General features: G+C 41.7%; 1 protein-coding gene across 2 annotated transcripts in view; it reads right to left on the bottom strand.

Annotated features, from left to right (window-relative positions):
- The window catches only part of BLTP3A (bridge-like lipid transfer protein family member 3A), a 72,366-nt gene extending 56,102 nt beyond the window's left edge, over positions 1-16,264 (bottom strand). For both annotated transcript variants that reach the window (XM_084853031.1, XM_084853033.1), the window contains exon 1: positions 16,085-16,264. In XM_084853031.1, the coding sequence (XP_084709157.1) occupies positions 16,085-16,128 (44 nt within the window). In that variant the 5' untranslated portion in view covers positions 16,129-16,264. The remainder of the gene's footprint in view (positions 1-16,084) is intronic.
- Between the last annotated feature and the right edge of the window lie 793 nt (positions 16,265-17,057).

Here is a 17,057-nt window from a genome sequence, read left to right as displayed (position 1 = left end):
TCAGTCATTTAGTTATTTCAGATGTTTGAGGTATGGCTGACATCGGGATATAAGAATATTTTGCAGTGAGCTGCAATATTAATTGAGCAGCAAAGGTTTTATCAAAGCAGTTAATAATCTCTTGGTCAGCATTTGTACCAGAACTCCCATTAACAGAGTCGGAGACACTGACACTAAATCAAATATGTTTACAGCTGTTCCTCTATGTCTGGATGGTGCTGGTGCAAGGACAGAGCTCCATGGATTTAGTCACAGTCAGTGCCAAAGGCAAGGTTAGTAGGCAATCTAACGTCCAAGCACAGGGAGTTCCAAAGAAGAGTGAGATTATCAAGGAAATACAAGGCAGGAGTCTGACAGCTGGTGTGCAGAGACATTGTTCCAGCACAATGTACCTAGAACTGAAGGGTTTTAAGCCTGAGCCTTCACAGCCCTACCCAGAGCACAGCTGCAGGCCGTGCTTCATGCACTTCATGCAATCTCCATGAGATTGCTTCATGGATTACAATCTAGGTTTTCTACTAACAAGAATTAGTACAGGAAAATATTTTTGATCCATTTATTATTTTTATTAGAGATGTACTTACAGCATCACATAAGTATATAACTTGCATATAATGACATAAAAAACAGTTCTTCTGTTAAACACAGCTTTGCTAAAGATCCTTAAATCTTAATAGCTTAAAAATGAGAGATTTCATTCTAAGTACCAAGTTCTCTATTCAGTGCTGAATAGGCTATCTAGCTGACACATGCACAGGCCTGGTTAGCTTCTAAGAAGAAGCTCCCACATTCTAAAATCAGCACGTATGTATACCCTTTTTGTATAAAAAATTACCTCATAACTAATATTATCTACTGTCTCATAAATTAGGGCTCACAGTCTTAATTATTTCATTGTTATTAAACATTCTCTAAACACTGGAATATATATAAAAGACTTACACATACACCTTTCAGCTAGATAAGATCAATTTTGAAACTCTTTACCCAAGGTTTGCCAATTAAACCTGAGTAATACATGTTTCTAGACATCTCTGTATCAAGGTTTTTGACGTGTATAACTTACACAATATTTTTTGCTCATTTAATTGATAAGTAAAAACTTATCAGTACACTTTTGACATGGAATTATACAGTCTTGCACCTGTTCATTACTCAAAAAAACTTCTGGCCCATGTGACATGGCTTCAAGTCAGCATTTTCTCTTTGGATACTATCCAAGTCATCTTGACCATTATTTTTTATGCCAGTTACCCAGAATTCATTGTGAACTTGATTGCATCTTGTCTATTGGTACCAGTTACCTTATTATTTATTTACTTTTCTGAATTCCTAATTATCTTCTATGCAACATGCTTAATTGCCTGGGGCCTGCAGCTCCAAGACAAGTCAGCATTTGCTTTTGCATGTGTGTGCACGTGTGTGTGCATGTGCACACATGTGGGGAACAGTCACTTTCTTCAGTAATCATTCTGAGTACGCTGAGGACTGTGCCACCAACCTTTTGTGGCAAATCCATGACAGTGTGACCTTATCCCATTTATCCAGGATCCAGCAAACTGGTTTTGAATAGTATGATCAGGTGTGGAGAGAATATGTTTCCACTTCTATTCATGTCAAGCCACTGTCTCATAGAGTTGTTGTAAGAAAAAAACAGAGGAACCCCATCTATGCCACCAGGCCCATAGACAACCTAAAAGTTCTGCAGGGAGAGGCAAAAAAGTAGGGGGAAGCAGTTCATCTGGTTTGTAGGCCTTTTAAAGACAAAATTGTAAACTGTTTTTTAATTATTTGCTTGTAAAAAATTTAGGGGGCAGAGAAAAAATGGGGGGGGTATAGCCACTCCTGGCTATGGACCCATCTGCCACCCTGAGCTCCTTGATGGAAGGGGTGGGGTACAAATGTGATTATTAATAATGCTTATATAACAAAAAACATATTTGTGTGACAGGTCGTTACAACTCTCCAGATCTACTCCTTCAGAAGTCCATATATAACGAATGAAGCAAAAATAGTTGTGTAATATGAACCTGGGAATGAATGCCACAACTTCATAAACCACACTGTTAAGATTCTTTCCTAATAGTGAAACCATCTTGTTAGGAGCCAAGAATCCCTTTGGTTTGGCTCAAAAATCAACTGGAGTGGAGGAAGCGATCAATTATTTCTAAACACTGACAAATATCTAAGAAAAATAGCAGAAGTCACTTCAGATTCAGTAACAAAATTATCCTGGGCAGGCATCTGATGAAGAACTAAAAATAGGTCTGTTGGGGAAAAAAGAGAACTGAGCCAAATACCAAACATTTATCAAGAAAAGAAGCAGCAGCTTCACAGAACAGTAGGGTTGGAAGGGGCCTATAAGACCATCGAGTCCAACTTCGATGACACTCCAATACACACATGAAAGGAATTACAATGCATAATTTAAAGGGAAAGCCATGTTAACAACTCAGGCTTTTGTCACAATAGAAAAGGAATCAGTTCACTTGGGAAACAGCATCTATGAATGTTGAGAACAGAGCAGCATGAGTATGATGACACTGGTATTATATGAAAATATTAGTGCTAGTAAATGACAGCGTTCAAGATTCACAGCAAGACACAGGCAATTATCTTTTTCTGCATGCAGAAGTTCTTGATTGACTACAATGTCAAACACTCTCAGACTGGTGGACTGCACTCATTTTTTGCGTCAGTAACATGACTTATTATTAAGAGTGCAATCCTATGCATGCTGAGACAGAAAAAAGTCCTACAACTCCCAGCATTCCCCAGCTAGCCATGCTGGCTAGGGCACGCTGAGAGTTGTTGGACTTTTTTCTGCCTCAGCATGCATGGGATTGCAACCTTAGTAACATAAACAGCAGGAATAGCCGGGGCACATGGGAAGAGATTAAGCAGCAGCACCTGGTCTCTGTTGGAGCTTTAAGAACTGCATCAGAATGAGAGTGGGGCATGGGAAAGATCAGCTGCTGCAGGCTGTAAGAAATCTAGTTGCTATTTTCTGCACCGTGAACTTTTCTGGTTGCAAGTTGTGTTGTTTGTTAATGACTCAATACATTGGAAAGGCTTGGTGTATTTGGCTTTGGTTTGCACTTTACTGGTAAGTAGTAACAACTGATGTGTTGAAATGGTTGCTACTGTCCATTTTGTAATGAATTTAAGGTGTTAGTATTAGTGAATGGAATTGTTTGGGTTGTTTATTGTGATGATGTACTATTGCAATTGATGTACTGGTATGCATTTTTGTTTTTGTATTGCTGTTGTGTTGTGAGCCATTTGGGGCACATTTTGTGGAGAATGGCATACAAATTAAAATGATGGTGATGATAAATGATCTGAATTTACATACCAAGTTTCATTCTGATATTTCACTGTTCAAGCCTCGTCTTGAATGCCTCCAGTGTGGGAGAGCCCACCACCTCCCTAGGTAATTGGTTCTATTGTCGTATTGCTCTAACAGTCAGGAAGTTTTTCCTGATGTTCAGCCGGAATCTGGCTTCCTGTAACTTGAGCCCATTCTTCTGTGTCCTGCACCCTGGGATGATCAAGAAGAGATCCTGGCCTTCCTCTTTGTGACAACCTTTCAAGTACTTGAAGAGTGCTATCATACCTCCCCACAGTCTTCTCTTCTCAAGGCTAAACATGCCCAGTTCTTTCAGTCTCTCTTCATAGGGCTGTTTCCAGTCCTCTGATCATCTTTGTTGCCCTCCTCTGAACCCTCTCCAGTTTGTTTGCATCCTTCTTAAAGTGTGGTGCCCAGAACTGGACACAGTACTCCAGATGAGGCCTAACCAGTGCTGAGTAGAGGGGAACTAGTACTTCCCAGGATTTGGAAGCTATGCTTCTATTAATGTAGCCCAAAAGAGCATTTGCCTTTTTTGCAGCCACATCACATTGTTGGCTCATATTCAGCTTGTGATCGATCAACAACTTAACTTTGCTTAGGCAATAAAGAAAAGTACCTTACATTAGACATCTATTTGTCACCTCCCATTAGCCAAACTAATAAAAAGATAACAAACAAATAATCTATAACAGCACCCTGACTATGGAACTCTCTCTCTAGGGAGATCAGACCTGTTGGTTCCATCCCTTTTGGGTTTTCAACAGCCATTGAAAACTATACTGTTTCACCAAACCTTTGGCTTTTTAAAATTATTTTGGCTTTTTATTCTGTCCTGATTTTAATGATTTTAATGTTACTGTACAGTGCTTTGAAAGCTGATGGGCAGAAAGGCAATTATTAAATATTTTAAATGAAGCATAAGAACCGAGCAAAAAAAAAGTGTGCACATCTTAAACAATGAGTGCACACAGATTATTTATTAACAAGGCCATCAAGAGTTCCTGCCTTATCAAGCAACACAGCCTGAACCATTTCCATCCCTACAATTTTAACCAGCTCTGTTTACAGTGGCCTCATTATTTACAAGTATTAAATCCTGTCAATACAAAGATAGTTAAGCCATCTCCATTTTACTGTTGAAAAAACAGAAGTATAGATTTATATACAACTGTCTCCACGACTGCAAAATGTATCATTGAAGGCTAGTCAACCTCACCCTTTTTTAAGCCTCTCAAACGGCCCTTGAAGACAGGAAATATTATCTCTCTTTGTTAGACAGAAAAATAGTCAGACCAGGTATCTTCTGGGGTTACTACAATAGCAGATCAACCTAAGAATATGTTTCATTTAGTAACTATAAACATATGCCTTGTCTTCCAGTTTCTTTTGCCAGGGATGCTAAAGCAAGGTTTCAGATTGGTTCTTCCTTATCTTTTGAGACTTACTCTTAAGCTCTGGACACAGTGCTTTTGTTTGTAGCAAGTACATGGTTACATTTAGGTCACCAGTGGCTGGCGAAGCATCAAACACATAGCACTTTTAAGAGATGCACCTTTATGCTTTCCATGGTGGTAACATTCCATTCAACTAAAAGATCATCATCATCCATTCTTAACAGTCTGGAGGTTTTTGGTTTTTAGCACTTCCCTTCAGCTGCAATAGGTATTTTAGGCAACTGAAGTCTGTACTTTAACAAGGTGTCACAAATTCCCCAAGTATTTGAAGGAGGTTATAACATGAACAGCTCCGAAGGTAAACTGTTCTTAGGAATTCAGTGCTATCTTCAATAGTAGTGTGGGGGAGCAAGTGATGTTTGTGAAAGATAGGGATTAAAAAAATGTTATTATATTTCAGGAGTCCCAGGTGGAGAAACTGAAAGAAGGGAGGTAAGACTGAATTCTTTCCTCTTTAGTTTGTCTAGAAGATACCAAAATTCTATGTCCTACTCCATATATATATGCCACTGAAACCATATTCTTATGGCCAGCCATACCTCCTTTTTGTTACTGTGTCTGCTGACTCATTGCTCAAGATGTATGATTGATGTTTTCCTTGACAGAAGTGGCTATCGGATGGTGACATACCTTTCTACCCCATCACAGATAAGGATAGTGAAATTTAAGTCACTCTGTCCGTAAAAAGAATAGAAACAAGTTTTTGCAACAGTGGGAGAGAAAACCACCTGCAGTTTGAAACAATGGGTGCTTCCACACAAGGTTTTTAAGGCACCATCTCCCTGCCTCATTAACAGATGTTTACAGGGGTCAAGATGATAACATCTTCTACTCGTGACCTCCTGTGTTTTCTTATTGCTTCTTCTGTCTTTTTCTTTAACAGAGAAAATCCAAAAAGAAGAAAAGGATGGAACAGTTGTACAGTGCCTTCTGTCATTAAGAGCCCTCCATCTGGAAGCACCCAGAGTGAGAAAGAAGCAGAGAGCAAGTTCTGAGCTCTGGAAAGCTAAAGGCATCTTGGAATGCTGAGGTGCCTCTCTAAGGATCTGATGAGGGCCAGTGGATTTGCTACCTGTAGGAGTGTTATGCTGTCTGCCTGTACTTGTATGTTTGTAAATAAATCCAAATACTCAAAAACTTTTCCAGTGGTGATGTTTCTGTTCAAAACAAACCAAGCCCAGGTAAGCACTGTCCCTAAAACCTCTCAGGGATATGGGGAGGGTTTGCACTGTACATGGGGCTGCCTTTGAAGATGGTCCAGAAACTTCAGCTGGTGCAGAATGCTGCCATCCACGTACTGTGTGGGGTGAGGCAATTCAATCATATAACGCCTATACTGTGCCAACTGCACTGGTGACTGGTATGTTTCTAAGCCCATTATAAAGTACTGGTTTTGACCTTTAAAGCCTTAAACAGTTTGGGACCAAATTACTTGCACCTTCACCCATATCAGCCTGCCCACACTTTAAGATCACTGAGAGAGGCCCTTCTCATTTGCCTCCCCATGAGAGTACTTCGGCGGGTGTCCACACAAGAGAGGACCTTTTCCACAGTAGCCCCAAACTTCTGGAATAAGTTGCCATCAGGGGTCTGCTAGGCCCCATCATTGCAAGATTTTAAGAAGGCCCTGAAACATACTACTCAACACTGGCCTTCCCCTGATTATGTATTATCAGACTGCGTTGTAACTGCAGTTGTCTGTTGTAAGTTTTATTTTATGCTAGTGTTTGATGTTTTTTGGAATGTTTGCTCCTGTTGCTGTTTTTACTGAGTTTTTTACAGTTTTATTTTTACTACTTTTTATTACTGCACTGGTTTTTATTATGTGTTTCATTGTTGTATGGCACTTTGGGAGGGCTCCTGCCCTCAAAGGTGGCCAAGAAATTTATATTTTTATATATATATATATATATAATAAAAAAATACATGACACCAGCTTCAACCAGGCCTGAGCTGTTCAAGAAAGTGATAATGAGGTAGCTATGAGTAGACCATTTCAAGGACTTTAAATCAGTAAATTAACACCATATATATGTAAAGAACAGAAAAGAGTTACAATGGAAAATTATAAGAGGTCTATGAGGCAACTATCTTTCTACATGCATATTGTGCTATTTCTATCCTAAGGGTGGTGGTGTGACTGCTTGAATAAGGAATTTCCTCCTCATCCCCTTAGCTCCTCACATGTCTTGGATCTGTCTACAAAATCCCATCATACACATATGGGATTCATGGACAGACCCATTCTAGTCTCATAATTATGGGAATCTGCAGGCTGGCTAGAAGGGGTCTTCCTTACAGGGGATACCGGAAATTTGTTTTCACTTCTGGAACTTCAACCTGGCCTGCACCTGTGCTTCTCTTTTCTCTTTCCCATTCAGTTCTGTTTCCGTTAACCTATTGAAGTGTTTTGCCTAACCACTTCCTTTTTCTCTTTCACCCACAATTATTATTTCCTACTACCCTTCTCGCCCCCAGATCTCGTGCCCCAGGAAGTTTAATGACTACACGTTCCATTTTAAGCAAAATAAATTCAAGGCAGTGTTTCTGTCTATTAGAAAATATCCAAATAGAAAAGTATCGTAATACCTTTAAATATCATCAACTAAATATCCTACAAGAGTGAAATAACTTTCAGGTTTCATAGAACTCTTCCATGGGCTCAGTGTTAAACCAAAAGGGTGGTACTTGTTGCTGATAGAGAGAGCTGAAGGACTCAAGCAAGAGTTAGGTTCAGTTCCAGTTAGATCCATTAGTGGGGGGTTTTAACTTTCTGGTTTTGTTCCAGTTCAGATGCTAACTTAAAAAAAACAGCAGAGGGCGCAATCCAATGCAAGTTTAAACAGAAAACATTCCTATAACTCCCAGCATTCCCAAGCCAACACAGCTGGCTGGGTAATGCTGGGAGTTGAAGGACTTTTTCTTGGTTAAACAAGCATAGGATCGCACCTTTAGTAACCAATTCAGTGATTGGAACTATTTTTGAACTGGTTCAGATACATTTATACAGAAACATTAATATAACAGTTCTACAAATATAGTGTAACTCCTATAAAAATAATGCATTATATTTCAGAATAACTTATATTTTTAAACATGCAGTTTGCATGCACTAATGTTAAATAATAAATATAACTGTCTGGTCTGGAAGGTGTAACAAGTGAGAGGAAACAAAATGAATGTCAGTCTCCAAATATTCTTTAGACATTGAGTAGCATAGCAGGACAGAAAGCAGAACTTAATTCATTTTAAGTATTTCTGTTTTTGTCCCTCCATGCAGTTTAAATGCCTTTATATAAATCTTTGATGTAATCACATTTATTTTAACATGTACAGTTCTGTTTATCTCAAAAAGATACGAAAAAGCAATTTGCAACTAGGTTCTAAACATTTTTACTGAAAAGCAAGCCACACTTTGTTCAATGGGGCTGTCTTCAAGTACCTGTGCATAGGATTATAGCCTACACATGATCAAATGCTTGGATTATCTTCTAATAGGGAAAGCTGAAAGCATCTGAGGCTTCTTAGTTTTTATTTATTTATTTTATTTATTTATTTCATTTCTATACCGCCCAATAGCCGAAGCTCTCTGGGCGGTTCACAAAAACCGCCCAGTTTAGAAGAACATGCTAAAAAGAGATGGCACAATAGAGTTTCATTTTAAAAAGTGGCTGTTTAATACAGAAATGGAGATTTTCTCTCTCTTTCACTCTCTTAATACTAGAACCAGACTGACAGTACACTCAGAAAGTACTTCTTCTCAAAGTACATAATCTACTTATGGAATATATGGTGATAGTTATATTAGATGGATTCTAAAAAGGATTAGAGAAATGGATGGATGATCAATCTAACAAAGGCTGTTAGCTAGGAAGCTAAATGGAACCTCTATGTTCCATAGAGGCTAAATGGAACCTCTATGTTCCATAGAGGCTAAATGGAACCTCTATGGTCAGAAGCAGCATACCAGGTGCTGGGGACAAATATAACATATGATGGATATAAAACTGTCCCCTGCTTGTGAGCTTCCCAAGGCATTTGGCTCACAGTTGACAGAAAAAGAAAGCTGAACTCAAAAGACATGGCTCTTATCTAGCAAGGAACTTCTTATGTTCTTACTTTCACTATTACTAAGATGAGACTCATCGATAAAACAGCAGAGACCATGACATTTACAGGCCTTTTGTTGATCTCTTGCTTCCTGGAATTTTGAAAACACTAAGGAATTGTTCAAGGCCATAATCTGAACTAGCCAAACATTTCTGATCGAAAAGATCAGCCACACTTCATTTGTCATTTGAAATTTAAGTCTCTGGAAATTTCAAACTAGCCCAAAGTAGTTAGATTCACTTTTGTGGGGGTCTTTATCTGTGAAAGACAGCTTGCACTTGGGGTCAGAATAAACGCAGAAAACAGCAAAACTATCAATTCCAGAACCTGCTCCTCTCTGTCCCTTCTTCTGCAATGGCTACTTAAGAAATACAGTGGATTTCTCCTAACTTACCTGAAAAAGTCTCCTGGGTTTCTACTTATTAAATCACTTATTTTGAACACGATGCCAGTTTGTTTGTTTAGAGTTTGGTTCAGACTCAGGTTCAAGGCAGACTTTAGGTTCAGTTCTGGTCCACTGAATAAACTTCTCTAAACTGGTTTTTGGTTTGAGGTGTAATTCACCTGGACCACGTCTCACAACAATGGAAGGAGAAGCAAATGGAGGCGTACCGGATTTTTTAAAAGGACTCAGCTTTGCTGCAATTTGGTCCATGCAGGACTCCACAAGGAAGTGCTCCACACCAGTAAAAATCGCTTCACAGAACATACTTTCGGGTGGGGGTTGGAGTGAATTGGCAGGGGCTGCTGAACCAGTAAGAGGCTTTCCCCCCTCTCCCCCACCCCTTTCTCCTTTCCCTTGAAGGTCTAGATGCACCTGCATTTCAGCAGCAAGCCTCATTGACCTAAGTGAGAGTTACTTCTGAGTAGACACATATATGCTTGTGTTGGGAAAGACGGCAGGGGCAGGGATGGGAAACTAGCCCCCTTTCTAACAGGAGGATCTCTATATGGAAGGTGTAAAGTGGTTACTTCCTAATCAGAGCCTCGAGATCGCGCTTTAGAGCACTTAGGGAATGTGCTTTAAACTGTGCCATTTCAATTGAGGGGGATCTCTGTAAATTCTCATGTGGGCATTCAGGAGACATTGAGCACAATGGGAGTTAATTCTGAGTAGGAACTAATTGGATTGTGCAGGGATGGGAAACACACAGGAAATACCCCTTGACTGGGGTCAGGGTGAAAGGCACACCTCTGAGCAGGGCTAGAGTACCCGAGGTAAATGTGGGGGTTAGGGCACCCAGCAACTATACTGGTGAGAACCCGACTTGAGGAAAAGAATTGGACTTTAAGCAGTCTCAGGAAATCCAGGTTTTCCCTGATAAGCTCCTGGGTGGCTGCTGTATGGCCACGATCCCTAACAACCTCAGCACGCAGCCAGCTCAGAGTAAATTGCTGGTGAAGACACCCCCTGGTTGCTGATAGAGGAATCCCATCTAAAATACATTACCGTGTTAAAACAGTGATTCAGAATGCTGTTTGCAAACTAATTATTTTAGTTTGTGCCCAAGTGCAAAAGCTTATATCGAAGTATATGAAGACAAAGAAGCAATGATCACTTTTTGTTTAAAAACAAAAAGTCTATTATCTTTTATTAATTTTTGCCATTATAAAACAGTCACAATTTTGTTCAATTGAAATTTGCACAACAATGCTGTGCATTTAAATAGCTTAAAAATAGCAGTAGTAGCAGGACACTGACAAAATCAAGAAGTATATGTAACTATTCCCTTGAAACTAACCCAAAAAATAGTTTTCTGAAGAACATTTCCCCAGAACATAACCGTTGTAATATGGAAATATCAGAATGAAGGTACAACAGCCACTTGTTTTTAAGGAAATTTCTAATCCTCATTCCACAAGAAACTTAACAAGAAAACTGCAGTACAGTAGAATCCCCATAAAAATGTTGTAATTCTTCAATTAAGGGCACAAGCCTATGCAGATAGGTGGCCGCCTCCGAACTCCGAGGCAACTGCCTACCCAATGCAGAGCACGAGAAGCATGGAGGGGATCGTTCCCTCCATGCTTTTCCTGCCCTGCATTTGCGGCTAGACAGCAGATTTCGGCTCTCTAGCCATGGGAGGGCGGAGCGGGGGAGGAGGCTGCCAGACAACACGTAGGATGCGTTGTACTGGCCTTTCCACCCTCCCCGCTCTGGAACACCCCATTTTGGCTGCTCCATGCTCCTCTTGCGAGTGTGGAGCATGGGGCTGTTCCGCGCTGCCTGCAAGGCAGCATGGAAGGGGGGGAAGGTTGGTTCTCCGGGAACCAACTGGGAGCACAGGCTCTGAGGTTGGTTCCCGGAAAACCAGATATCCTATGGCCATCTAGCTGCTGACCAGCGGCCATAGGATTGCTTCCTAAATGTCTTGATACTTTTTGCTCAGACTTTAAAAAGATAAAAACAAAACTTGAAAATAGTTCACTATACTCCAGAGATCACATCTTAAAAAAATTTCAAGCTAGAATGGGGAAGTAAATTTTTAGAGAAAATCTTTAGAGAGAAAGAGTTCTTAGCATAATAAGAAACCCAAATATGGAAACATTACACTAACATTGAAAGTTAATCTAAACAAACTATTTTTCTTCCTTAATCTAATACAATATCTCAATTGTCACCAGCTGATGTACTGTTTGCTACTCAAAGAATCCTGCAGATAAGCTATTGTATGGTGAGAAGTAGCAAATGAAAAAGCAGTTCCTTCAGATGCAAATTGCAAAAACAAAACAAAAACAAAACTGGACAGATGAATGATTCAACAGCAAAATCCCTTTAAAGAAAAGAGAAATCCAGAAGGAAACAGCCCAGGAGCCTGAATATTAAAACAAAAGAAAAAACACATCAGTGTGACAGTTTGTGTTTCTATAGCAACTCTCAAAGGAGGTTCTCAATACTGAGGCAGAGGCCAGAAAAATCCTGTAGTCATAAATAAACACAGAACATCTAAAAACTGCAACATACCCTTCCTTTGGCAGGGCTGGCACCTGAAGATGAGATGTTAGACCTAATATTTCGTAATTATTTTACAACTCTGCCTTACAAATACCTGTAATACAATTTTCTCTCTCTCTTACTCACATTCACAAGAAGGCCATTTCACACATTAAGAGTGTATATGCAATGTAAATTGTCATACTGGAACATGCATCTGCTTCACAGTGCACACGCCAGGGTACCACAACCCACAGTAGCTCCCTCTCACATGCATTGCATCTAGCATTTTCAAATATCACAATGTCTGTAATTAATCTGCAACGTGCAAACTGGCCGTCAGTCAATTTAATGAGAAATTCTCAGGACCACAAGCTGTGGAGAATCTGCAGAGACTTTCTGGAAACTGAATGAGAACTTTCTTCCAGGAGTCACTGCTTCTCCTATGAAAACCACAGATAGTCTTCTGAGCCCCAAACAGCTTCACTAATCTTTTATCTTATTCCACCCCTTTCCAACGGGAATATTCACTACCACACCCTACTCCTATCCCTGCTTTGCCAGCAAACTTTGGGCCAAACTACACATGAAACAACACACTAACAACTGCTTTTTTAAAAAAAATAAAAACCAGCTTTGGGAGGGCATGATTCTCAAGCAGGGAATAGAGGGTGCTTTGCCCTTCCCCTGCTGCAAACCCCACCACCTCGACTTGGTAACGCTAAGTGCAAACACTCATCTGGTAGCCCATTGAGGGGGAAAGCAGGTGGGGGCAGGCTCAGATACCCATATTTCCACATAACACACAGTTTTGCCTTTACCCTGTGTAACAAAGCACCTCCTCTGTGTAACTCAGGTTGAACTCCTTGTCTTGCTTCTGCCTGGCTCCCATACCTTGCTAAACCTTTTCTTGCTTTTTGACCCTGCCAGTCCTTTTTGTACATTACTTGACACACTGCAGTCACAAAAATATATTAAATAAATGTACATACTATTTTCCCCATGGTAGGAAACATAATGTTCTTTTACTGACATCTCAGAAAGCCTCATGTGTTTTGCAAGTCTATCTTCTATTTTAATATATTATGACAGTTTTGATGTATCTTCCTCTATTCTCCACCAAAACAGGAGCAGACGGAGAGAGAAAAATGCCTAAGTTAACAGGACTGCACTTTTGTGTGTGTGCAGTTTCTTGAACAACAGTACTATGAGCAAGTGGTGAGTCACTGAATATATTCACTAGCATGCTGCAGGCAAGACACTTCCATCTGTGTTCTTCTGCAAGATGCCAAACTTATATTGCCTTTAGCCCAATTATACAAAAAGCTTGAAAATATCAGATTTAGCAGATTTGCCAAGGACCAAACTATATATTTTTTACATAATAAATGTCTCTTAACAACACTTCCACACAATAATTGTGCTGTTGACATCATTATGTGATCCACATGCTTCCGCTAAAGAGCTATCACATTTCCCCAGGACTTGAATAGTAATATTTTGTAGCTGGGAAAAGGAAATTAAACTTTCAGCTAGCACAATCACAACAAATGTGATTAGTCATATGGAATATGGCTGTACAGTTCACCCTCCTATAATATGTTCTATCTTAGCTCTTTTACTGTTTGGATTTTTATTGTATTTTTAAATAACTTTATACAAGCTATATTTATGGCCACTTTTGAGGTAAAAAGTAGCACAGAAATTTACTAAAAAATAAGTGTGAACTGAAGTGACTGTCAGTGACAACTAGGGGTTATACCATTCACACATAACTGTTAATTTTCAAATTTAATTTTGTTAAATTATTAGCAGATAAGGGCCTCCATGCTTTATAGCACTAGCACATAACCGTTCCTCCAACAATACATAATGGCTGGGTTCACACATGCTAACCCATGATGGTTTATTTTACGGAACAACTCATGATGGGTTAACATGTTGTCTGGGGGGTGTTTCCCTCCCTGCCATGGTGGGTTACTTCCCCAAATAAGCTACCCTGAGAACCTATGGTTCTCTGTAGTAAGAGTTATTTTACTTATGGTGAGTTTGTGTGTTGTCTGTAGCACCAGTGTGGGTTACGGAGATCACCTACAAAGCTGCTTTGCAAGAGTGGCCAAAAATGCTGCCACTGCTTTGCTCCTCTCAAGTGATCCCTATTCCCACCCCAAAGGAAGCTGGGATACCTGCCTGGCTGGGCAGGAGGACTACTGGAGAAGGAGGAGGAGGAGGAGGCACGAGGGGAGATGAAATCAACTACTTTGTGTAGCTTGTTTGCCTGATTGTCTGATGGGAGCATTGTAGGCTGTTTGTATAGCCACTTACTCAGCGTAGCTTGCCACCCACCATGGGTTAGCGTGACGTGTGAACGCAGCCACTGAGAGAAAGTCAGTATGAGGTAATGGTTAGAATGTCAGAGTAGGACTGGGGAGACCCAGATTCAAATCCCCCACAACCATGAAGCTCATTTGGAGACCTTGGGCAGTCTCAACCTAACCTACCTTACAGGGTTGTTGTGAAGAAATGGGAGGGGCAGGGAGACGACCATGTATGACACTTTGTGCTCCTTAGAGGACAGGTAGGATAAAAATGTAATAATTATTTAAAAAGTAGTATAAGGGGGGATCCTGTGGCTGCCTCATTTCACCCTGGTGGATCCCTTGCTCTTCAAAGTTAGTTGTCTGAGGCAAGCAACCACAACAAACCTTCCCTTCAGCTTCTGCCAGCAGCTGTGCATCCTTTTTCTCCTGTCCCTGCAAAGCCAGATAGTTAAAAAGAATGGAGGAAGAATAGCAGCATGGCTGTTATCTGCAGCAAGGATATCCATTCCCCACAGTGTGTGAACTGAATATCATGCTATTGAGGACCTAAGGGATTATAATGAGGGAAAATAATATAACCGGGGCACATGTCAACTGATCACATGGAAAAGACTTAACATAGCAAGTAGCCTCTAGCGTGCTGTTTCACCTCCCTGGATCTCAATATCATAAACAAAAATAACATTTTACCCATTTTGAGGCTTTCTGATTCTCAAAGGAAGTCACCATGCCATATTTTGCATTTATGCCTTTCATCCCATGTTTTCCAAACCAAGAGAGTTCCATGTTAGCAACATCCAGAAATATCAGCAGCTTACTAACAATTGATAACACAAGTGGTGTGAATACTTCATACTTACAACACAGACAGTGAACTTTGTGCAGCAGGATCAAGACTTGAATCCAAATTTCCTGAGCTCCTCAGTTTTATTCATGAGAAATTTGTTATTGTTCTTCCCCCAATATAAATATGATATATTGACTGGTCATCCTAGCATATGATTTCCTCAAGCTCCCAGTACTTTTTCAGTGCATCAGATAAATAAGTTAGGTGCAATAATTTGTTCTCTTTGTATCTTTAACTGCCCATGATCTTGCCCTCTTGATACTCTAAAATAGTAATTACCTTCACAAAGATTTCCCTTACCCCATGTTACCAACTCCAAGTTCACAGGAAAAACCAAAGTCGCTAAACATCCTCCAATAGTTTAAAGCTGCAGGCATTAATGGGAGGACTAAACAAACAAGCCAGGGGGACGCAAGCTTCAGCACAGATGGTAAGCAGCACCTCAGACCCTTTTTTTGGATTGAAAGGTAAGAAATAATGTTAATCCTTCATTTACTCCGTGCAAATGTTAACCTACTCTAGAGCAGGGGGAGCCCAAAGGAAGAGATTATCATACACCCACATGATATATATAATACAATGAGGAAATAATAATAGCAGCAACAATAGTAATAGTAGTAGACGATGATCTGAACTGAAAAATTAAATGGTAACATCAACAGCAGGATTTCTCCTGGGTGCCAATGGAAGGAAAGGTCAGCGAGGTTAAGAGGAAGGGAGGAGGCAGAAAACTGATAGCAGAAGGACGGAATACCACACAAGGCAAGGGCAAACAAACAAACAACAAATGGAGTGGGGGGGAGTAAGGCATGAAGCACACAAGAAAAAGAAACGTCTTATGGAAAGGGAAGGGGATCTTGTGAACCTCCTTCTCCCCCTCCGCTTGTCACTTTCGCTGCCGCAGGGCCCCTTCAAGCTGAGGCAGGCTCCCCCCCCGTCCTCCTCCTCCTCCTCCTCGCACCCCAGGCTCGCCTCTGCCTGCCCCCGCAGCCTCGCTCCAACGGCCGCCTCGCCTCTCCTCGCACCTCGAGGGACACCTTCTTGGCGGCCCCGGGCGACGCTCACCTGGACAGATGCTTCAGGATCTGCTTCTTGATGAGCCCAGCCATACCGGGCCGGGGACAGGACGGGGCTCCTCTAACGCCCCATCATACCCTGCCTCGCCCGTCCGCCCGGGCTCGCGCGGCGCCTGCCGCCATCTCCAGCCCGGTCCTCCCGCTCAGCCAGCCGGCCCCAGACTCCGCCAGAATCCCGGCCACCACCGCGGCGAAGTCCAGCCGAGCTGCCTCGCGCCCCCGCCCTCCGGAGCAGGGAGGCGGGACGAGCACGGCGGTGTGACAGCGCCCTCTGTTGGCTCATAGGGCGAGCAGCAATCTCCGCGTCCCGGTTGCTATCGAAGCAACCCGGGCCCAACGTTCTAATAGCTGCCCCGTCTAGATTTCGGCACGTCGGCAGCTCTCTTTAAACTGGGCGCTGGCTAACGAGGAGGCTGGATTTTGAAAGGGCTGTTTGTCCCAGATGGCAACTTAAAGTGCAGGTCAAGAAGAAATGTGGGCAGCCCCAGTGCCGGCTGCAGGTTTTTGAGGGCACTTGGGCAAGACACGCTCAGTGAGGCCACCTTCTCACTGCCCTTGTCACCAGCTGCTCTTGCCCCTCAACCTCTTTCTCATCACTGAACTCGCTTGCCAGACTGACTGACGGCAATGGCATTTCCAGCTCCTCCTCCTCACCACCACTGTTGTCTGGGCCAGAGCAAGCGGCAAGTGAACAAGCGGTTTGCAATGGTGTGGAGGAGGAGCAACGGCAGGGGGCCCCTGCTAAGGTGTGGGCCTTCAGCAACTGCCCAGCCGTTCCTGTCCTTGATGCCACACGATTTAGGAAGGGCACTGACAAACTGAAGCACGCACAGAGGAGGGTGACCACAGTGGTGAGGGGTCTGGAAAGAGAAACTAGGCAGTACAGTTTCTACTTTCCTTAAAGCTGGAGATAATGGCTTTACCCTAGTAGTTGGAGGGGATGAGCCATCACAGAATCAAGC

The sequence above is a fragment of the Heloderma suspectum genome, chromosome 4, assembly GCF_057233095.1.
Source record: "Heloderma suspectum isolate Gila_16-S chromosome 4, 16-S_ref, whole genome shotgun sequence".
Taxonomy (NCBI): domain Eukaryota; kingdom Metazoa; phylum Chordata; class Lepidosauria; order Squamata; family Helodermatidae; genus Heloderma; species Heloderma suspectum.
Note: the sequence above shows the minus strand (reverse complement) of the source record. Positions and strands in the feature narration are given on the sequence as shown.